The 23,785-nt window shown below is 41.9% G+C and overlaps 1 protein-coding gene across 1 annotated transcript; it reads right to left on the reverse strand.

Moving 5' to 3' along the window:
* Nucleotides 1–22,296: 22,296 nt before the first annotated feature.
* On the reverse strand, nt 22,297–23,526 carry LOC115168805 (transcription factor HES-2-like). The gene has a single exon (XM_029724355.1). It carries the CDS (start codon nt 23,239–23,241, stop codon nt 22,879–22,881), a length of 363 nt encoding a protein of 120 aa, XP_029580215.1. The 5' UTR covers nt 23,242–23,526; the 3' UTR covers nt 22,297–22,878.
* Between the last annotated feature and the right edge of the window lie 259 nt (nt 23,527–23,785).

Here is a 23,785-nt window from a genome sequence, read left to right on the forward strand (position 1 = left end):
TAGGCTGTCGGTGATCAGGCCTACCACTGTTGTGTCGTCAGCAAACTTAATGATGGTGTTGGAGTCGTGCCTGGCCATGCAGTCGTGGGTGAACAGGGAGTACAGGAGGGGACTGAGCCCGCACCCCTGGGGAGCTCCAGTGTTGAGGATCAGCTTGGCAGATGTGTTGCTTCCTACCCTCACCACCTGGGGGCGGCCCGTCAGGAAGTCCAGGATCCAGTTGCAGAGGGAGGTGTTTAGTCCCAGGTTCCTTAGCTTAGTGATGAGCTTTGAGGGTACTATGGTGTTGAACACTGAGCTGTAGTCAATGAATAGCATTCTCACATAGGTGTTCCTTTTGTCCAGCTGGGAAAGGGCAGTGTGGAGTGCAATAGAGATTGCATCATCTGTGGATCTGTTTGGGCGGTATGCACATTGGAGTGGGTCTAGGGTGTCTGGGATGATGGTGTTGATGTGAGCCATTACCAGCCTTTCAAAGCACTTCATGGCTACGGACGTGAGTGCTACGGGTATGTAGCTATTTAGGCAGGTTGCCTTTGTGTTCTTGGGCACAGGGACTATGGTGGTCTGCTTGAAACATGTTGGTATTACAGACTCAATCAGGAACATGTTGAAAATGTCAGTGAAGACACCTGCCAGTTGGTCAGCACATGCCCGAGCACACGTCCTGGTAATCCATCTGTCCCCGCAGCCTTGTGTATGTTGACCTATTTAAAGGTCTTACTCACGTCGGCTACAGAAAGCGTGATCACACAGTTGTCCGGAACAGCTGATGCTCTCATGCATGCCTCAGTGTTGCTTGCCTCGAAGCGAGCATTGAAGTGATTTAGTTCGTCTGGTAGACTTGTGTCACTCGTGTCATTTAGCTCGCGGCTGTGCTTCGCTTTGTAGTCTGTAATAGTTTGCAAGCCCTGCCTCATCCGATGAGCATTGGAGCCGGTGTAGTATGATTCAATCTTAGCCCTGTATTGACGCTTTGCCTGTTTGATGGTTCGTCGCAGGGCATAGCGGAATTTCTTGTAAGCTTCCGGGTTAGAATCCCACACCTTGAAAGCGGCAGCTCTACCCTTTAGCTCAGTGCGAATGTTGCCTGTAATCCATGGCTTCTGGTTGGGGTATGTACGTACAGTCACTGTGGGGACGACATCCTTGATGCACTTATTGATAAAGCCAGTGACTGTGGTGTATTCCTCAATATCATCGGAAGAATCCCGGAACATGTTCCAGTCTGTGATAGGAAAGCAGTCCTGTAGTTTAGCATCTGCTTCATCTGACCACTTATTTATAGACCCGAGTCACTGGTGCTTCCTGCTTTAATTTTTGCTTGTAAGCAGGAATCAGGAGGATAGAGTTGTGGTCAGATTTACCAAATGGAGGGCGAGGGAGAGCTTTGTACACGTCTCTGTGTGTACAGGTGATCTAGAATTTCTTTCCCTCTGGTTGCACATTTAACATGTTGATAGAGATTTGGTAGAACTGATTTAAGTTTCCCTGCATTAAAGTCTCCGGCCACTAGGAGTGCCGCCTCTTGGTGAGTGGTTTCCATTTTGCTTATTTCCATATACAGCTGACTGAGTGCGGTCTTAGTGCCAGCATCTGTTTGTGGTGGTAAATAAACAGCCACGAAAAGTATAGCTGAGAACTCTCTAGGCAAGTAGTGTGGCATGCAATTTATCACAATATACTCAGGCGAGCAAAATCTAGAGATTTCCTTAGATTTCGTGCACCAGCTGTTGTTTACAAATTTGCACAGACCCCCCCTCATCTTACCGGAGTGTGCTGTTCTATCCTGCCGGTGCAGCGTATATCCCGCTAGCTGAATATCCATGTCGTCATTCAGCCACGATTCCATGAAACATAGGATATTACAGTTTTTGATGTCCCGTTGGTAGGATATTCGTGATCGTACCTCGTCTAATTTATTGTCCAATGATTGCACATTGGCGAGTAATATTGACGGTAACGGCAGCTTTCCTACTCGCCTTCTGCGGGTCCTGACAAGGCCTCCGGCTTTTCGTTCTCTTTACCTGCGTCTTTTCCTCTTGCTAATAACCGTGATATTGGCCCTGCCGGGTGTTTGGAGAATATCATGTGAGTCTTGCTTCTTGTTTAAAAAATCTTTGTCTAATCCGAGGTGAGTGATCGCTGTCCTGATATCCAGAAGCTCTTTTCTGCCGTAAGATACAGTTGCAGAAACATTATGTACAAAATAAGTTACAAATAACGCAAAACAAAACACATAATAGCACAATTGGTTGGACGCACGTAAAACTGCTGCCATTTCTGCCGGCGCCATTTTAAATTTGCACATGGGGACAAAGATGTACTTTTTGGAGAAATGTCCTCTGGTCTGATTAAAACAAAAATAGAACTGTTTGGCTATAAAGACCATTGTTATGTTTGGAGGAAAAGGGGGGAGACTTGCAAGCCGAAGAACACCATCCCAACCGTGAAGCACAGGGGTGGCAGCATCATGTTGTGGGGGTGCTTTGCTGCAGGAGGGACTGGTGCACTTCACAAAATAGATGGCATCATGAGGTAGGACAATTATGTGGATATATTGAAGCAACATCTCAGGACATCAGTCAGGAAGTTAAAGCTTGGTCGCAAATGGGTCTTCCAAATGGACAATGACCCCAAGCATACTTCCAAAGTTGTGGCAAAATGGCTTAAGGACAACAAAGTCAAGGTATTGGAGTGGCCATCCACAAAGCCCTGACCTCAATCCTATAGAAAATTTGTGGGCAGAACTGAAAAAGTGTGTGCGAGCAAGGAGGCCTACAAACCTGACTCAGTTACACCAGCTCTGTCAGGAGAAATGGGCCAACATTCACCCAACTTATTGTGGGAAGCTTGTGGAAGGCTGCCCAAAATGTTTGACCCAAGTTAAGCAATTTAAAGGCAATGCTACCAAATACTAATTGAGTGTATGTAAACTGTGGAATGTTGTCCCACTCCACTTCAATGGCTGTGTGATGTTGCTAGATATTGGCGGGATCTGGAGCATGCTGTCATACACAGGTCGAACCAGAGCATCCCAAACATGCTCAATTTGTGACATGTCTGGTGAGTATGCAGGCCATGGAAGAACTGGGACATTTTCAGTTTCCTGGAATAGTGTACAGATCCTTGCAACATGGGGCCGTGCATTATAATGCTGAAACATGAGATGATGGTGGCAGATGAATGGCACGACAATGGAACTCAGGAGCTCGTCACAGTATCTCTGCATTCACATTGCCATCAATAAAATGCCATTGTGTTCGTTGTCCGTAGCTGATGCCTGCTGTGGTATCCCAGGAGGTCTACCCCGGGGGATGGTAATAGAGGGGAGGTACATGAGGCGACGTTGGCTCCCTCTGCTGGGAATAAGTGAGCTGGGCACCCCGACACAGACAGCTCTAAGTGGAGGTAATTAGAGGAAAGTGCCAACCAGCCGTGGAGGCCAAATAAAAGGAACACGGTGGCACACCGCGGGAGAGAACCGCGAGAGGCCAAGCGAAAGGAGAGAAGGACCCAGCCAAACCGCAGTGATTTTCTTTGTTATGTTTATTTTCTGTCTTAGTAAAGTTGTTTTGCGGACTAAAACCTCCCTGTCTCTGTGTCAATCTCTGCACGCTCAACCCAATACCCCACGGTTTATCACACTGCCCATACCATAGCCTCACCGCCATCATGGGGCACTCTGTTAACAATGTTGGCATCAGCAAACTGCTCGCCCACACGACACCATACATGTTGTCTGCATCTGTGGATTCATCTGTGAAGAGTAAACTTCTCCAGAATGTAAGTGGCAATTGAAGGTGAGCATTTGTCCACTGAAGTCGGTTACTACGCCGATCTGCAGTCAGGTAAAGACCCTGGTGAGAACGATGAGCATGCAGATGAGCTTTCCTGAGACTGTTTCTGACAGTTTGTGCAGAAATTCTTCAGTTGTGCAAAGCCACAGCTTTATCAGCTGTCCAGGAGGCTGGTCTCAGACCATCCCGCAGGTGAAGAAACCGGATGTGGAGGTCATGGGCTGGCGTGGTTACACGATCAGTACACAGGTGCACCTTGTGCTGGGGAAAATAAAAGGCCACTAAAATATGCTCAGATGTGTCAAGTTTTGAGGGAGCATGCAATTGGTATGCTGACTGCAGGAATGTCTACCAGAGATGTTGACAGATCATTTAATGCTAATTTCTCTACCATAAGCCGCCTCCAACGTCCTTTTAGTGAATATGGCAGTACCTCCAACTGGCCTCAAAACCACAGACCACATGTAGGGCATTGTGTGAGTGAGCGGTTTGCTGACGTCAACGTTGTGAACAGAGTGCCCCATGGTGGCGGTGGGGTTATGGTATGGGGAGGAATATACTACAGACAACCAACTTAGAAATTTAGAAGGAAGGGAAGCGCTGCTAATGTACACCATAGTAGGTTTTTGTAGACAGAAGGTGCTCTTTGGTAAAAGCAGTAAGTTGGTCATCAAAAAGAAAGGAGGACCAAGGCACTCTTCATATAATGAATTAAAATGCCTTCATGACATGTTCAATGGAAACAAATTGTTAAAAACTCAAGTGTTTCGGCTGCAGAACCTTCATCAGAGAGTAGAAAGATATTGTAATAAAATGTCCTCTTCTGAACAGCATTTTCCAATCAACCCTGATTTGAAGAGGAAGTGGTTACAGAATTCATTGGACAACACCTAGTACGCCATACTATGCACATTAAAAAGTTAAATAGATATGTTATCAAAATGCAAATCAAGCCTAGAAGCATCAGACCCCCTAGAAAAGTAGTTCCAATCTTGAATATGACTGGGAAAAGTGATAAGAATAGGAGAGCCATCTAGTTTATAGTACACTAGATCACAGAAAACATGGACTACAGCGGTCTAAACATAGCTGAGGGCAATAAAGTGAGCAATATGTCCACTAGATGACAGCAAAGGGACTTTCCATTTGGTTTAGCTGTTTAAGACAGTCCACTTTTCTAACTGAGGACAACGAACACAGCTTAATTTTATCGATGGCAATTGAATGCACTGTGACGAGATCCTGAGGCACATTGTCATGCCATTCATCCGCTGCCATCACTTCATGTTTCAGCACGGCCTCATGTCGCAAGGATCTGTACACCCTAGCCACTGTTTTGCATCAAATGCCTGCACACCCACTAGCTCTACAGGAGGAGGGTTGGCCACACCAGCCCTAATACCCTAAAAAGTGATCAAAATGCCCTAATGTAAGGTATTACCGTGAGAATGAGATTCATTGTGAACAAGGGAGCAACAGTCACGTATTCCATGCTTCCAAACGGAGCGAACAGAGCTATTACTTTGGACAGATACTCGTTGATGCCCCTCGAAATTGAATAGATCAATTTCAAGATTGCCTGAAAGTAGAAGACGTCTGAGCTGTGGTTGAGTATCTCGTAACCAAGCGATACATTTGGCAGGAGGAGGCTTGAGTTATTGATCGCATGAACAGCAAACCTCATCACCTGAAACATCAGATAACTTGACAGGGTAAATGACTGTCTGTGGAAAGAGGTATACAGCAATTTAGTAGATGTTTCCTGGTGTGACTACTGGCATATGCAATTTGAAATGTTCCATCACTTAACACTGCAGTTTGTTTCAACTTATTTGTCCACTTACTTTGTTAAAGGGGAAGATCAGTATTTTGCTATGAGGTGGTTCATCACTCTGGTAGTAGTCTATGGGGCAGCCATTAAAACAGCCACTACAACTTCAGCAAACTTTAACCACTGCTAAAAATCAGTGTCAGGGATAGGGACCAAATGCAATCAACCCAAGTATTTGTTTAATGTTACTAAAGGGCTTGATTCAATCTGTAGCGCTGAAGATCCTCCGCATAGCGCAATTGAAATTTAAAGGTCCTTTCCGATTAAGCCAACATATGCAGCTTTTAACATGAATGCAGTCTCCGAGAACGCGGGAACATTGCCTTTAAATTTCAATCGTGCAATAGCGCGGATCTTCAGCGCTACGGGTTGAACTCGAGCCCTTAACCCTGTGAGAACCAATGTTGCAAAAATAAGTTTCCTAAATTGCATCCTGTACAGGTACTGAACAAAAAAAAGAGAACAGCCTATGTGAGCTTACAGAGGAGATAGTTGCTTTTCTCTGCCACAAGAAAGCCAACACATATCTAGCAAAAATGCTTGATGAGGAGTTCGTATTAGATGTTCGTTTTTTCAAATCAATTGAATGGAGATCATTTGGGACTACAGAGGAGGGATAAAGGCCAAACATAATGCTCAATTTCCTTACACTGCTCAACTACAGTGGCAAGAAAAAGTATGTGAACCCTTTGGAATTACCTGGATTTCTGCATAATTTTGACATACAATTTGATCTGATCTTCATCTAAGTCAAAACAATAGACAGTGTGCTTAAACTAATAACACACAAATAAAGATATAGATGGACTATTGTAAAGTGGTTGTTCCACTGGATATCATAAGGTGAATGCACCAATTTGTAAGTCGCTCTGGATAAGAGCGTCTGCTAAATGACGTACAGGGGCGGAAATCCCGGGGGGACGGGGGGGACACTACCCCCCCATCCTGGGAAAAATATGATTTGTCCCCCCCAATATATCACTGAAACATAACTATGTAATTTAAATAATATTAATAATACGCAATGAAAGCAATTGTGCTGATTATATAGACACTATATAGCGCATTTTTAAGTTTCAAAAGATTGCAACCCCCCAACCCTTTGCCTCACAATGGTTTGATCCACTGCCAGTTCCTTAGCTTGCTAGGTAACAGAGAGGTCGTATCTACTGTCTGAAAGGCACTCAATGCACGTAACTGACGTGAGGTTAATCCAGTCAATCGCGCACACACACTAGCTGAATATGCAGAGCTAGCGCGCAAATATTAATTATTAAGCTAGCTAGTACCTATTCCATTTATGTGGCGTGGTCAAAAATGGAATCAGCATGCAGATGATGTAAGTTAGTGCTTCAAAGTCCCTGTGATAAGGTTAGCGATAAACTGAAATCCAAACTGAACAGAACTTCTACCATTGTCTTAAATATATTTAATGGTCTCGTTGCAAAAGCTAAATTGTCGCAAGGGAACTTTTATTTATTTATTTTATTTCACCTTTATTTAACCCGGGTAGCAAAGATTAAAGCAAACACCACTGAAACTGAATTGGTGCTCGCTAGCTTTGCAAATTCAGCTATTGTTGGAAGCCAGCCAATATGAAACAAACTATTAAAATTACAAAAGGTTGCAGCATATGTTGTGTAAATGGTGAACTCGTACAGCTGTCAACTCTTGTCATTTTAATCCGTTTCACATTTGCTAGCTACCTTTTAGATCGAAGCCCAAATAGAATGATTGAAGATGATAGAAGCCCATCTCCTACTGTAAATAACCTACACACTGTGTGTGTAGCCAGCCAGCCAGGTAGAAAAATGGCAGAAAAATAAAAGACGGATATCAGAGTATTTTTCAATACACCAAAACGCATAGTAAGAACCCTAGAAGCCTAATATCTCAAAGACTAGTTGATAAAATGTTCAGAAGAAAGAAATGAAATTCTAATGGAAATGTTTCACAATGTCATTAGGCAGAGCAGGCAACAGATGGCACACAGACAGCAGAGTTGGGGACAGATATGCAGGGACAGACTGGCAGAGACAGGGAGTCTCAGGTAAGTTTGTTGAGTCTTTGTTTGGCAACATTATGAAAGCTTCTCAATTTTTTTGACTTGTAAAATAGGAACATAATTGGAAAATGCCATGGATACCCCCACTCTCAACTTAAACTGGTGACTGAACTAAGATTTGTTAAAGGCAATGGTATTGCTGTTGTGATTAGTTGTGTAGTTTTGGGTACCGGTAGTTAGGAGTACGGCAAACACCTTATTTCTTTGGTTCCTCAATATACATTTACCATATTACAATGTAGGCTATGTGTTACAGCACTACTTTTGGTGTCCCCCTCAGGAATTGCTCTTGAGAAAATTTCATGTAATTGTCCCCTCCAAAGTTTATATCAGATTTCCGCCCCTGATGACGTAAATGTAATGTAAATGTTATCTATATTGAATACATAATTTAAACATTCACAGTTTAGATTGGAAAAAGTATGTGAACTCCTAGGCTAATGACTTCTCCAAAACCTAATTGGAGTCAGGAGTCAACTAACCTGGAGTCGAATCAATGAGACGAGATTGGAGATTTTGGTTAGAGCTGCCCTGCCCCATAAAAAAACAATCACAAAATTTGAGTTTGCTATTCACAAGAAGCATTGCCTGATGTGAATCATGCCTCGAACAAAAGAGATCTCAGAAGACCTAAGATTAAGAATTGTTGCCTTGCATAAAGCTGGAAAGGGTTACAAAAGTATCTCTAAAAGTCAGTCCACGGGTAAGACAAATTGTCTATAAATGGGCATTTCAGCACTGTTGCTTCTCTCCCTAGGAGTGGCCATCCTGCAAAGATGATTGCAAAAGCATAGCGCAGAAGGCTCAATGAGGTTAAGAAGAATCCTAGAGTGTCAGCTAAAGACTTACAAAAATCTCTGGAAGATGCTAACATCTCTGTTGACGAGTCTACAATACGTAAAACACTGTCCATAAAAAACATTGCTGCACGTCTGAAGTTCGCAAAAGAGTACCTACTGGCAAAATATTCACAGCACACCAACATCAAAACTTCCTCCCAACTGTAAACTATGGTGGTTTGGGGCTGCTTTGCTGCCTCAGGGCCTGGACAGCTTGCTATCATCAACGGAAAAATGAATTTCCAAGTTTATCAAGACATTTTGTAAGGCTATCTGTCAATTGAAGATCAACAGAAGTTAGGTGATGCAACAGGACAACAACCCAAAAGATAGTAGTAAATCAACCAGAGAATGGCTTGAACAGAAGAAAATACGCCTTCTGGAGTGGCCCAGTCAGTCCTGACCTCAACCCGATTTGAGAAGCTGTGGCATGACCTCAAGAGAGCGGTTCACACCAGACATCCCAAGAATATTGTGGAATTGAAACAGTTTTGTAAAGAGGAATGGTCCAAAATTCCTCCTGACCGTTGCACAGGTCTGATCCACAACTACAGAAAACGTTTGGTTGAGGTTATTGCTGCCAAAGGAGGGTCAACCAGTTATTAAATCCAAGGGTTCACATACTTTTTCCAACCTGCACTGTGAATGTTTACACGGTGTGTTCAATAAAGACATGAAAAATTATAATTGTTGGTGTCTTATTATTTTAAGCAGACTGTGTTTGTCTATTGTTGTGACTTAGATGAAGATCAGATAAAATGTTATGACCAATTTATGCAGAAATCCAGGTAATTCTAAAGGGTTCACATACCTTTTCTTGCCACTGTATATTCAGTCATCAGCAAAGTTCACTCCCATGATGTCTGAGTTTTTAGATAAACTGAAACCTAACTTTGCAATGAGATACGCCATGCATAAAATGTTTGTTTCCTGATGTAGGTCAGCTGTGCAATACAGTGCATTTGGAAAGTATTCAGACCACTTGGCTTATTCCTCATTTTGTTATGTTACAGCCGTGCTATAAAATTGATTTTTTTTAAATCTCCCTCAATCTACACATAATATCCCATAATGACAAAGCAAATACAGGTTTTTAGAAATGTAGGCAAATTTATGAAAAATAAACTGAATTACATTTACATAAGTATTCAGACCTTTTACTCAGTACTTTGTTGAATCACCTTTGGCAGCAATTACAGCCTCGAGTCTTCTTGGGTATGACGCTACAAGCTTGGTACACCTGTATTTGGGGAGTTTCTCCCATCCCTCTCAAGCTCTGTCAGGTTGGATGGGGAGTGTCGCTGCACAGCTATTTTCAGGTGTCTCCAGAGATGTTTGATCGGCTTCAAGCCCGGGCTTTGACTGGGCCACTCAAGGACATTCAGAGACTCAAAGCCAGTCCTTAGTTTTCTTGGCTGTATGCTTAGGGTTGTTGTCCTGTTGGAAGATGAAACTTTGCCCCAGTCTGAGGTTCTGAGCGCCCTGATCCTCTTTCTCTCAATTCTGAGTAGTCTCCCAGTCCCTGCCGCTGAAAGACATCCCCACAGCATGATGCTGCCACCACCTTGCTTCACCGTAGGGATGGTGCCAGGTTTCCTCCAGACGTGCCGCTTGGCATTCAGGCCAAAGAGTTCAATCTTGTTTCTCATGGTCTGAGAGTCCTTTAGGTGCCTTTTGGAAAACTCCAAGCTGGCTGTGGAGTGGCATTTGTCTGGCCACCGTACCATAAAGGTAGTGCTGCGGTCCATCTCCACAGAAGAACTCTGGAGCTCTGTCAGAGTGACCATCGGTCACCTCCTTGACCAAGGACCTTCTCCCTCGATTGCTCTGTTTGGCCAGGCGGACAGCTCTTGGAAGAGTCTTGGTGGTTCCAAACTTCTTCATTTAAGAATGATGGAGGCCACCGACTTATTGGGGACCTTCAATGCTGCAGACACTTTTTGGTACCCTTCCCCAGATCTGTGTCTCGACACGATCCTGTGTCGGAGCTCTACGGACAATTCCTTCAACCTCATGTCTTGGTTTTTGCTCTGACATGCACTGTCAACTGTGGGACCTTATATAGACAGGTGTGTGCCTTTCCAAATCATGTCCAATCAATTGAATTTACCACAGGAGGACTCTAATCAAGTTGTAGAAACATCTCAAGGATGATCAATGGAAACAGGATGCACCTGGGCTCAATTTCGAGTCTAAAAGAGAGAGGTCTGAATACAGTTATTTATTTTATATACATTTCAAAAAACCTTTTCATTTTGTCATTATGGGGTATTGTGCGTAGATTGATGATTTTTATTTATTTAATACATTTTAGAGGCTGTAATGTAACAAAATGTGGAAAAAGGGTGTCACGGGCAGATAGAACAGTTTTAAGGGTGAGTCAAGCGCAGGAGACTGAGGTCCGTTGGAACAAACTTGATTTAATAAATCCAAAGGCAAAATCCATATACGGCTGGGAGCACAACAGTCAAAAAGACTAAAAGAAGCTCCGCTCAAAAAGGGCAGACGGGGCGCAGCCCGGCAACCCTACTGCCTAGACAATAAGTCGTAAACCAAACAATATAACACCACACGTAACAAAGAACAATCCCGCACGAATCCTAACTAAACACAGACAGACTAAATACCCCCCCACTAATGACAAACACGAAACAGGTGCAATCAAAAAACAGACATCACTAACAGACACTGAAACACAGATCGGTGGCAGCTAGTAGGCCAGCGACGACGACCGCCGAGCACCGCCCGACCGAGGAGAGGCGCCACCTTCTGTGGACGTTCTGACAAAGGGAAAGGGTCTGAATACTTTCCAAATGCACTGTACCTGGAACTTTCATTATGTACACGTCACATTCACTCCACGCCGAGTTAGCTTTTCCAAAGTGTCTAAGGGACGTCATGGTAGAAATTCGTCTTACACGTAGAAAATTTGTGAGGCAATCTCTTTGTTTGTCAGTATAGGACATTTAATGGTAGGCAGGCCACAATACAACGTCGGAGGGTTTCCTTAATGAATAACATCTTGTATATTTCCTGAAAACATTCCCTCTCTTTGTTAATTGTAACCAAAAATCTAGCAAATGATCATCCATCAAAGAGACTTGTCATAACCGTAACAAAAACGAACATGGGCAGTTTTGGCCTTTACTTCTCATCTCTTTTCAAATGTCTCCGAAAAGTGATTTGAAAGACATGCACCCACGAGATAACATCTTATACAATATCTGAAATGTTGAGAAGTGCAAAAAAGTTACAAAATACCAATTTCAATAGAAAAGGACATAATTGAATGTAAATGTAAAACAAAAGAGTGGAATATGAAGGAGATGTTAGTACGGGTGCAATAAAAACCAATGTGTCTCCCAGGAATTTAATGTAAATGTAAACAAAAGAGTGGAATATGAAGGAGATGTTAGTACGGGTGTAGTAAAAACCAATGTGTCTCCCAGGAATTGAATGTAAATGTAAACAAAAGAGTGGAATATGAAGGAGATGTTAGTACGGGTGTAGTAAAAACCAATGTGTCTCCCAGGAATTGCACAGCCTCTTTCAAAGTTGCTATGTTGTCTAGCCTACCAGGTTCTAAAGCAAAGGTAGGCAAGTCATGACGTGTACAAAGCCAATAATATCAAAGTCCTAGCTTTGGGATTATAGGGTGGTTGAATAAAAACAACAATTATTTAGGATATACCAGTATGAAATCTTTCAACCACCCCAATGCCATGGTTGTGTAGTAATAATAATTATAATAATAATAACTTTCTCCACTCCTATTTGAGTGAAATGTGAAATATCCCGAGGGCGATGCAGAAAAGCATAAGCGTCAGCATTAAAGAACATACTCAAAATACAGACAGACAGGACGAATAAATAAGAGAATTTATCTTTCGCTAGTTTTTTACCTGATTTTTGGGGGGGTCCACGGGGAAATGTGGAGTTCCCATTCAAAAAGGAGTCGCTGTAGCCCTCAAGCCCTCGAGACTTTCTTGCACTTGGAGCCTTAAAGCTATTTGTAAGTTAATATTTTTTTTTAATTAAATAATAATTCCAGTATGAAGCATTAAGTGTTATATATTTTTTTTATTCAGATCGCTTCAGACTATATCACAGAACATGTAAAAAATATATTATAGGTTTATTATTGTCACAAAACTGCACAACTCTCCTGGTTAACTTTATTTGTCTTTGTGGAAATCACGAATCTCTACTTTTGTTCAAGTTTGTCAGACATTGTTCTGAACTTGTAATAGTCTGAAGTATTGTGAATAACAGGGAACTTAACATTCAGTGGTTCATTATGGTCTAGATCGTGACGAAATTATCTCTGCAGCTGTAACGGCTGTCGTAGAGAGGGGATCAAAGCGCAGCATGTTGATTGCTCATGATGAATATTTATTTTAACTCAGAACACTAAAGAAAAAATAACAACACGACCGCGTACAGTTCTGTAAGGTACATAAACTAAACAAAGACAACTACTCACAAACACAGGTGGAAAAAAAACCCAACTTAAGTATGATCTCCAATTAGAGACAACGAGGACCAGCTGCCTCCAATTGGAGATCATCCCAAAAAACAACAACATAGAAATAGAAAACTAGAACCTAAACATAGATATACAAAACATGGAAAACACAAAACACCCCCTGTCACGCCCTGACCTACTCTACCATAGAAAATAACATCTTGGTCAGGACGTGACAGCAGCAAGATGGCAAAAATTCCCTAATGCTGAACAGTGCATTTGAAAATAATCACAGACTGAAAATCATGACTGTGGGCCTTTCTCAATTAGAAAAACATAAAACAACTGCTTCCAAATTCAGAGACCCTGTCTAGAAAGTGCTATTAATAATTTAAGCACTGGGGCTTATCGTGAGAACCATAACACAACAAATCAAAAGAGTGTTTTTGAGTAATCATTTGACATGATGTATAACTTGTCAAGCAGATTCAGGATCAAAACAAGAATTTGAATTAGACTCAATTGGAGATCAGTGTAAAATGCTGATCTTGAGGCAAATATTGGCTGGTTGGATGGAGGCTATTTGCGCAGGCAGCGTAGCATGCAAATCAGTAGCTTGAGAAACAAGAAACGAGCCTTATTCTGTACATAAAACTGTATTGTGATATACAAGGCAAGCCCTCTAGAAAAATGTGCATGTTTGTAGCATTGAAGATTTTTCTGTTACTTATTATTATTCTGATATCATAGCAATACAGAATATTTCACTTCAATATAGATTTGTTTTCTGGTCCATGTTAACCGAATCCACCATTAGCAATCTATAGGGGCTATTACGTTTATCATGTGACCTAACTTTAAAGTTCATCAGTTAAAATGTATCCTTTGGATCACTCAGACATTTGGTTAGTCAAAAGTACATCATTTGCATAATTTGAGGGAATAGTGTGAAAGGGATTGGTTGTGGTGTCACTGCTTATTGTCACTACGTACGCCTACTGCCTATATGGACAGGAACCGTTTTGTGCATTTATAAAAGACTATACATCATTTGTTTCCACTCATACACGGACATTGGGCCGAATCCTAACTTGAGATAGTTGTTCGTTGAGGAGCTTGTATTTCTGCGTAAATCATGCCTTGATGTCTGTCTAAATTTACAAGAAAGATGCATACCAGCATCTCAAAGGATTGGAAATATGACCATCGTGCTGAAATGGCTCTAGGTGTATTCCTCCAGCATCGGTTTGGTTGTAATCTTCATAAATCCTCTCTCCTTATCTCTGCGTCTTGTGCCAGCGTGTTCTAGACCAGGGAAGACTTCACAGTTTGAATGCTTTCAAGTGAAACAAAGTCAAATGCTGAGGGGAAAGTATGTGCTTTTCCAGCAATATCTCCCAATGTTTATGCCATTGCAACAGGAGTATGCCATTGCAAATGGTGTATCTAACTGTGACGACCCTCCCACTCTGCCGAATTCTCTCTCTTTGCTCTTGTTTTCCTTAATAGGATGTCGGTGGGCGGAGCCGGGAGGGCAGGCAGCAAAATGGTACACACCTGGGTTTCGGTGTGTCCCGGGGATAAATACACCTTTCCCCCATTAATTGAGGAGAGTCTCTCCACGCAGACACTTATTTTTTTGTTTTTTTATGTTTTGGCACCTCAAAAACACCCCTCATTATCACCATCTATGCACCCCACTCACTTACACTACTGATTCCTGACTACACACACACCATTGTTAATTGTAGATAGTTTACTTTAGTTAATAAATATATTTTTGTTATTCCTTATCTCCACGTTGTCTCCCTATTTGTTACGGGCTATGAGCCGGTTCGTGACATAACATGCTGGTAAGTTTTCTTGACTTGGACATTTTTGCCAACCTTTGTTTAACCAGCTAAACAGCTGCAGCTTAGTGAAAATGTGTTTGGAGCTAATAGGCTATGTTAGAGCTTATACTTCCTCTTCCAAGGTCAAAATAATAAAAACTATATCAAATCTATTCATTTAAAAATGTTGATTACTTCTCCTTGCCATTAACGTTCACCTGATAAGACAAGACCTGTGTAAGCACATTATTTTGCTAACGTATGATGGGGGTCCCTGGGTCGCCTGGGAGGGGTCCCTGGGTCGCCGGTTTGCCTGGGAGGGGTCCCTGTGTCGCCGGTTTGCCTGGGAGGTGGTCCCTGGGTCCCCGGTTTGCCTGGGAGGGGGTCCCTGGGTCGCCGGTTTGCCTGGGAGGGGGTCCCTGGGTCGCCGGTTTGCCTGGGAGGGGGTCCCTGGCTTGCCTGTTTGCCTGGGAGGGGGTCCCTGGCTTGCCTGTTTGCCTGGGAGGGGGTCCCTGGCCTGCCTGTTTGCCTGGGAGGGGGTCCCTGGGCAAGAAAAAGTTCAAACCTGTTACGGCTGGGGGTTCCGCTAGCGGAACGTTTCCACAACATCCGTCGAAATGGCAGAGCGCGAAATTCCCCCAAAAATATTAGAAATACTTAACCTTCATACATTCACAAGTGCAGTACACTTGTGCTTAACTTCTTGTTAATATAGCCACCGTGTCAGATTTCAAATAGGCTTTACGGCAAAAGCAAACCACGCGATTATCTGAGGACAGCACCCCATCAAACAAACACATGACAATCATATTTCAACCCGCCAGGCACGACACAAAACTCAGGAATAACAATATAATTCATACCTTACCTTTGAAGAGCTTCTTCTGTTGGCACTCCAATATGTCCCATAAACATCACAAATGGTTCTTTTGTTCAATTAATTCCGTCGTTATATCTCCAAAATGTCCATTTATTTGGCGCGTTAGATTCAGAAAAACACCTGTTCCAACATGACTACAAAATATCTAATAAGTTACCTGTAAACTTTGTCCAAACATTTCAAACAACTTTCCTAATCCAACTTCAGATATTTTAAAATGTAAATAATCAATAACATTTAAGAGGGGAAATACTGTGCTCAATACCGGACGAAAACAAAGTGAAGCACGTTCCAGGTCGCGCACATCAAAACATTAGAGTGCACCTGGAGTGACACATGAAAATACCAGAGCTACTTCTTAATTTCTCAAAGGAAAAACATCAACCAATTTCTAAAGACTGTTGACATTTAGTGGAAGCCATATGAACTGCAACCAGATGCCTCAGAAATCTAGATTCACATAGAAATCCAATTGAAAACACAGTCACCTCAACAACAAAACAAAAAAATCCTGGATGGTTTGTCCTCTGGGTTTCGCCTGCCAGATAAGTTCTGTTATACTCAGACATAATTTTAAGTTTTAGAAACTTTAGAGTATTTTCTATCCAAATCTACCAATTATATGCATATCCTAGCTTCTGGGCCTGAGTAGCAGGCAGTTTAATTTGGGCATGCTTTTCATCCGGACGTGAAAATACCACCCCCTAGCCCGAAGACGTTTTAAGAGGTACCAGCAGGTGTCTGGATAATAGCCTTATGAGCTGTCCTTACCAGTTAAATAGTCGTCGTCCCCACCTCAATCTACACACAATACCCCATGATACCCCATATATATGTGTATGTATATATATGTGTGTGTGTGTGTGTGTGTGTGTATATATATATATATATACATATACATATATATATATACATATACATATATATATACATTTATATACATATATATACATATATATACATATATATACATATATACATATATTATATACATACATATATCCATTGATTATTTTTGTGTGATTTTGTTGTCAGCACATTCAACTATGTAAAGAAAAAAGTATTTAATAAGATTATTTCTTTCATTCAGATCTAGGATGTGTTGTTTAAGTGTTCCCTTTATTTTTTTTAGCAGTATATATATATATATGTGTGTATATATATATTTATATATATATGTATATACATATATATACATATATATATATGTATATATATATACATATATGTATGTATGTATGTATGTATGTATGTGTATATATATATATGTAGATATATATATATATGTATGTAGATATATATATATATATGTATGTAGATATATATATATATATATATATGTAGATATATATATGTATATATATCTATATATGTATGTATGTCTGTATGTATGTATGTATATATATATGTATGTAGATATATATATATATGTAGATATATATATGTATATATATCTACATATATATATACATATATATACATATAGATATACATATATATACACTACACTATATATATGTAGATATACATATATATACACTGCTCAAAAAAATAAAGGGAACAGTTAAACAACACAATGTAACTCCAAGTCAATCACACTTCTGTGAAATCAAACTGTCCACTTAGGAAGCAACACTGATTGACAATAAATTTCACATGCTGTTGTGCAAATGGAATAGACAACATGTGGAAATTATAGGCAATTAGCAAGACACCCCAAATAAAGGAGTGGTTCTGCAGGTGGGGACCACAGACCACTTCTCAGTTCCTATGCTTCCTGGCTGATGTTTTGGTCACTTTTGAATGCTGGCGGTGCTTTCACTCTAGTGGTAGCATGAGACGGAGTCTACAACCCACACAAGTGGCTCAGGTAGTGCAGCTCATCCAGGATGGCACATCAATGCGAGCTGTGGCAAGAAGGTTTGCTGTGTCTGTCAGCGTAGTGTCCAGAGCATGGAGGCGCTACCAGGAGACAGGCCAGTACATCAGGAGACGTGGAGGAGGCCGTAGGAGGGCAACAACCCAGCAGCAGGACTGCTACCTCCGCCTTTGTGCAAGGAGGAGCAGGAGAAGCACTGCCAGAGCCCTGCAAAATGACCTCCAGCAGGCCACAAATGTGCATGTGTCTGCTCAAACGGTCAGAAACAGACTCCATGAGGGTGGTATGAGGGCCCGACGTCCACAGGTGGGGGCTGTGCTTACAGCCCAACACCGTGCAGGACGTTTGGCATTTGCCAGAGAACACCAAGATTGGCAAATTCGCCACTGGCGCCCTGTGCTCTTCACAGATGAAAGCAGGTTCACACTGAGCACGTGACAGACGTGACAGAGTCTGGAGACGCCGTGGAGAACGTTCTGCTGCCTGCAACATCCTCCAGCATGACCGGTTTGGCGGTGGGTCAGTCATGGTGTGGGGTGGCATTTCTTTGGGGGGCCGCACAGCCCTCCATGTGCTCGCCAGAGGTAGCCTGACTGCCATTAGGTACCGAGATGAGATCCTCAGACCCCTTGTGAGACCATATGCTGGTGCGGTTGGCCCTGGGTTCCTCCTAATGGAAGACAATGCTAGACCTCATGTGGCTGGAGTGTGTCAGCAGTTCCTGCAAGAGGAAGGCATTGATGCTATGGACTGGCCCACCCGTTCCCCAGACCTGAATCCAATTGAGCACATCTGGGACATCATGTCTCGCTCCATCCACCAACGCCACGTTGCACCACAGATTGTCCAGGAGTTGGCGGATGCTTTAGTCCAGGTCTGGGAGGAGATCCCTCAGGAGACCATCCGCCACCTCATCAGGAGCATGCCCAGGCGTTGTAGGGAGGTCATACAGGCACGTGGAGGCCACACACACTACTGAGCCTCATTTTGACTTGTTTTAAGGACATTACATCAAAGTTGGATCAGCCTGTAGTGTGGTTTTCCACTTTAATTTTGAGTGTGACTCCAAATCCAGACCTCCATGGATTGATAAATTGGATTTCCATTGATTATTTTTGTGTTTTTGTTGTCAGCACATTCAACTATGTAAAGAAAAAAGTATTTAATAAGATTATTTCTTTCATTCAGATCTAGGATGTGTTGTTTAAGTGTTCCCTTTATTTATATACATATATATATATATATATACGTGTATATATATATACACACATATATATATGTATGTGTGTGTATATTTGCTAATTTATTAAAAATGAAATATCACATTTACATAAGTATTCAGACCCTTTACTCAGCACTATGTTGAAGTACCTTTTGGCAGAGATTACAGCCTCGGGTCTTCTTGGGTATGACGCTACAAACTTGGCACAGCTGTATTTGGGGAGTTTCTCCCATTCTTCCCTGCAGATCCTCTCAAGCTCTGTCAGGTTGGATAGGGAGCATTGCTGCACAGCTATTTTCAGGTCTCTCTAGAGATGTTAGATCAGGTTCAAGTCCGCGCTCTGGCTGGGCCACACAAGGACATTCAGAGACTTGTCCCAAAGCCACTCCTGCCTTGTCTTGGCTGTGTGCTTAGGGTCATTGTCCTGTTGCCCAGTCTGAGGTCCTGAGCGCTCTGAATCAGGTATTCATCAAGGATCTTTCTGTACTTTGCTCCGTTGATCTTTGCCTCGATCCTGACTAGTCTCCCAGTCCCTGCCACTGAAAAACATCCTCACAGCTTGATGATGCTGCCACCACCACCATGCATCACAGTAGGGGTGGTGCAAGGTTTCCTCCAGACGTGGCATTTGGCATTCAGGCCAGAGAGTTCAATCTTGGTTTCATCAGACCACAGAATCTTGTTTCTCGTGGTCTGAGAGTTTTTAGGTGCCTTTTGGGAAACTCCAAGCCAGCTTTCATGTGCCTTTTACTGAGGAGTGGCTTCCGTCTGGCCACTCTACCATAAAGGCCTGATTGGTGGAATGCTGCAGAGATGGTTGTCCTTCTGGAAGGTTCTCCCATCTCCACAGTGGAACTCTAGAACTCTGTCAGAGTGACCACCGGGTTCTTGCTCACCTCCCTGACCAAGGCCCTTCTCCCAAGACTGCTCAGTATGGCTGGGCGGCCAGCTCTAGGAAGAGTCTTGGTGGTTCCAAACTTCTTCCATTTAAGAATGATGGAGGCCAATGTGTTTTTGGGGACCTTCAATGCTGCAGAAATGTTTTGCTACCCTTCCCCAGATCTGTGCCTCGACACAATCCTGTTTTGGCGCTCTACGGACAATTCCTTCAACCTCATGGCTTGGTTTTTGCTGTGACATGCACTGTCAACTGTGGGACCTTATATAGACAGGTGTGTACCTTTCCAAATCATGTCCAATCAATTTAATTTACCACAGGTGGCCTCCAATCAAGTTAAAGGAACATCTTTACATATACAGTGCTTCTACAAAGTATGGAAACAGGATGCACCTGAGCTCAATTTCGAGTCTCATAGCAATGGGTCTGAATACTTATGTAAATGTTTTTTTGTTTTTAATACATTTGCAAAGAATTCTAAAAACCTGTTTTTGTTTCATCGTTATGGGGTATTGTGTGTAGATTGATGTGGAAATTATTTTATTTAATCCGTTTTAGAATAAGGCTGAAACTTAACAAAAACGTGGAAAAAGCCAAGGGGTCTAAAAACTTTCCGAAGGCACTGTATATGTAAAGGTATAAATGTAGATTGGCTGGTACCGTATTGTGTTCCCTAAAAATAACGCTTAGTATTTATTAAAGGATAGTAGCATTCTTCCTTTTCTGCACAATTCTTCTGGTAACTTCCTTTTCAGAAATGGCTAAAGTTAGGCACTCCATTCAAACCTCAATATGCATGCTGGTGTTCCTATATAGCATTCATTTATGTAATGTATTATTTTTGATGAAAAAAACATTCTGAGAGTTGTGTTAAACATGCCTGGTCAGTTCAAAAGTTCAAAAGAAATGTCAGTCCAACAGTTGTAGACTCAAATGACTTGGGAGTATATTCATACTATTTCCCTACAATCATTTCAATAAATGTTATTTTGTTTGACTAAATGGTAGGGACAGGTCTCCAGAATGTTTGTAGAAATGTGTTGATGTGAATTGTGCTTATTCAATTGATCTAGAATCAGAAAGATATAAAAACAAATACATTAATTTTGCTAAAATGCCTTGTTTTTTTCTGAAATTGCGCAACTCTACCACTAGATGGCATGGTGTCATCATTACCTCATTAATGCATGTATAAAAACATGGGTGATATCCCACATTTTACAAGACATTTAACAAAACATTTCCAAGTGCTCTGGAGTAAGAGTCTGCTTCTCTCTTATCACACTGTCTTTTCGGTCAGAGGTATGTGCAGCGATTTTAATTTTAAGACCAACTTTAAAATCCCCATATCACTGGTTTTGCTTATTAACGTTCATCTGTCATTACATAAAGAACATAAAACAAGCATTATTTGGACGGTCCTTCCTCTTCCAGTCTGTTACCACTGATAGGTGGTTAGAGAGGTAAGGTAACCTCACTATAACACACACACACACACACACACACACACACACACACACACAGGGAAATGTATTGCCAGACACAGAGCATGATGGTGAACAGTGCAATAATAAAGTGTGTGTGTGTGTGTGTGTGTGTGTGTGTGTGTGTGTGTGTGTGTGTGTGTGTGTGTGTGTGTGTGTGTGTGTGTGTGTGTGTGTGTGTGTGTGTGTGTGATAATACTTCTATGAAAATCTATTTAACAGCTGAAGGCCCATTTGGAAGGACCTGATGTCAACCTTAAAGACCAAGCTGCAACAGTTGAATTGTTTATTTTTGTAAGTTATCAATCTTTATTAACAAATCACTGTCGGTATTAGAGCTTCTATTTTTATTTATGTGTAAGGTGGTTGTTCGTATTGTACATTTGCCTGACCTATGTATTGGGCATCATTTAAAAAAAAGTAGCAATAAAAAAACATTGTGCGGGGACGGCGTTCGTCAGACTGCTTATCCAGACGCAAAGTACACAGGTTTATCCACACGCAAATGATAGCTCAAATGATAGCTTCGATGATCACCCCTCATAGCTCGCAATGGATTTTGTCGCCTGCACAACACCTGTCAGTCCAAGCGCCTATCAAAATGACACTGTGCTTGTTGTGTGAAGGACTTCAGGCTGTTTGCTAAGCGAGTACCACTTCCTCCCTGTTCTTCATACTATTCGGCCAATACCTGGCGCGAACCTGTGCCTCGCTCGCACACGGTGACCACTCTCCTGAAGCGTCTTACCAGTCGGCGCCTTGCGAAAAGCGAGCTATCCGCTGGGGACACTTCAGGCAGAGGTGTAAGTTTCACAGCTCCCCATGTGCTACACTGGCTCAACTGCCAAACTGGTTTCTATTTGACTAAAACTTTGTTCCTTAAAATGGCATGTTTAAACGTTTGGGTAACAGTTGGTGGGTGCGTCTTAATTACACGCACTTCTGTGCGTAATGATACGTTTTCTTACTAACTAAAATGAAATAGTATTTTGTCTCAGTCTAGACCTACGTTATGGCTAAATATATCCTAGTCATAGCAACAAAGACAACTAAGGAAATTTGAAATGAAGAGGAATATACAACGGTATCGTGGTTTTTATTCAAGTTAAATACATGTACAATACGTAATGGTAATACATATACAAATACATCCCTAAAAGAGACATTTTACGTTTTTAAGTAACATAACACTACGTGTTTACATATCGTTTATCTGCACAGACCCAGGATACTGAAGTCTAAAGTGCAAATTACACATATAATAACCCTTTGGGTTTACAGAGGCGTTTTCTGTGGCCCTTTTATCATTTAACCCCCAAAGAGGACTAAATATAGCTAAATAAAATCCATGCAGATCTTAAATAATGAGAATTTCTTCAAACTTGTCCATTTACAGGACAGAAGACGTGTGTAATTACTTCAGTATATAATACTTAACTAACTATGATTTAACGATGAAGTGTAGCTTTTCATCAAGAGAATATGACAATGCATGCATCTCTATAGCCTAGTATTGATAAATACATATGTACAAGAGACTTTTCCCCGACATGTACATATCATACAATTTACATTGGCGTTATGGCTTCTTGAATCTACCAGGGTCTCCACATGTTCGCATTGACAGCGTTTATATAGATATATATCACAAAACAATGCTCGCTAAGGGAGCGTCTGTCTAATCTACCAGGGTCTCCACATGTTCGCATTGACAGCTTGTGGCACTGGCTGGGGCCGGTTGGGAAGCGAGTTCGAGTGGTTCTCGATTCTGGAGCCAACGTTGGCTTTGAGGCTCAGGAGTCTCTGCTGAATCTGGGGGAAAGCCCTGGAGCTCTGGGCGCAACAGTTCTGACAGGCTGGGGCGACGGAAGCAGACATGGACTGTTGGATGAAGTCGTTCACCCGCTGGCACGAGTCTTTGTCCAAGTTTATTTTGGGGATCAGCGCGGTGACGCGCTGCAGGCAGGCTTTGTACCCTTCTTTGAAGCTGTCTGGTGTACTTTTTTTCTGAGCAGCAGGAATATCACTGAGGAATCTTACGGTCATCTCAAGGATGTCAGCTTTCTCAAGCTTCGAGTACCGAGAATTCTGCACAAAAAGAGAACAGAGCGATGGTTAGACCACTATCTATCTATACGCATAACTTCGATGATTAAATGTTTACAGCTGTGTATTCTAGACACGTATAAAGCATAGCCTATTTGCTGGTTATTTGGAACTTACATCTTTTCCTGTGAGTGGAAGGATCAGAGTCTTCAGATGGTTGATGCTGTCATTGATACGAGCGCGCCTTCTTTTTTCCAACAAAGGTTTCATTGTCTGAAAAAGGGTAACACACAATTTAGAATCCATTGCAAAACCATTTATCACGAGAATTTAGAAACAGTATTTTCTATTCTATTGTATCGATTTAGACCCTTACCTTTCTCGATTCAAGCGCCTCTTTTCTCCTGGCCACAGTTAGCCTTGGAGCAAAGGATTGGATAGATTCTGAGGTCATATTTGGAATCATTTTCATTCTCGTATGTGGAAGAGCACTATTTTCAAGTAGAAATCTTTGAGATTGGAGAGGATATGTTTCCAACGACCT

This window comes from Salmo trutta, chromosome 30, assembly GCF_901001165.1.
Source record: "Salmo trutta chromosome 30, fSalTru1.1, whole genome shotgun sequence".
In the NCBI taxonomy this organism is placed as follows: domain Eukaryota; kingdom Metazoa; phylum Chordata; class Actinopteri; order Salmoniformes; family Salmonidae; genus Salmo; species Salmo trutta.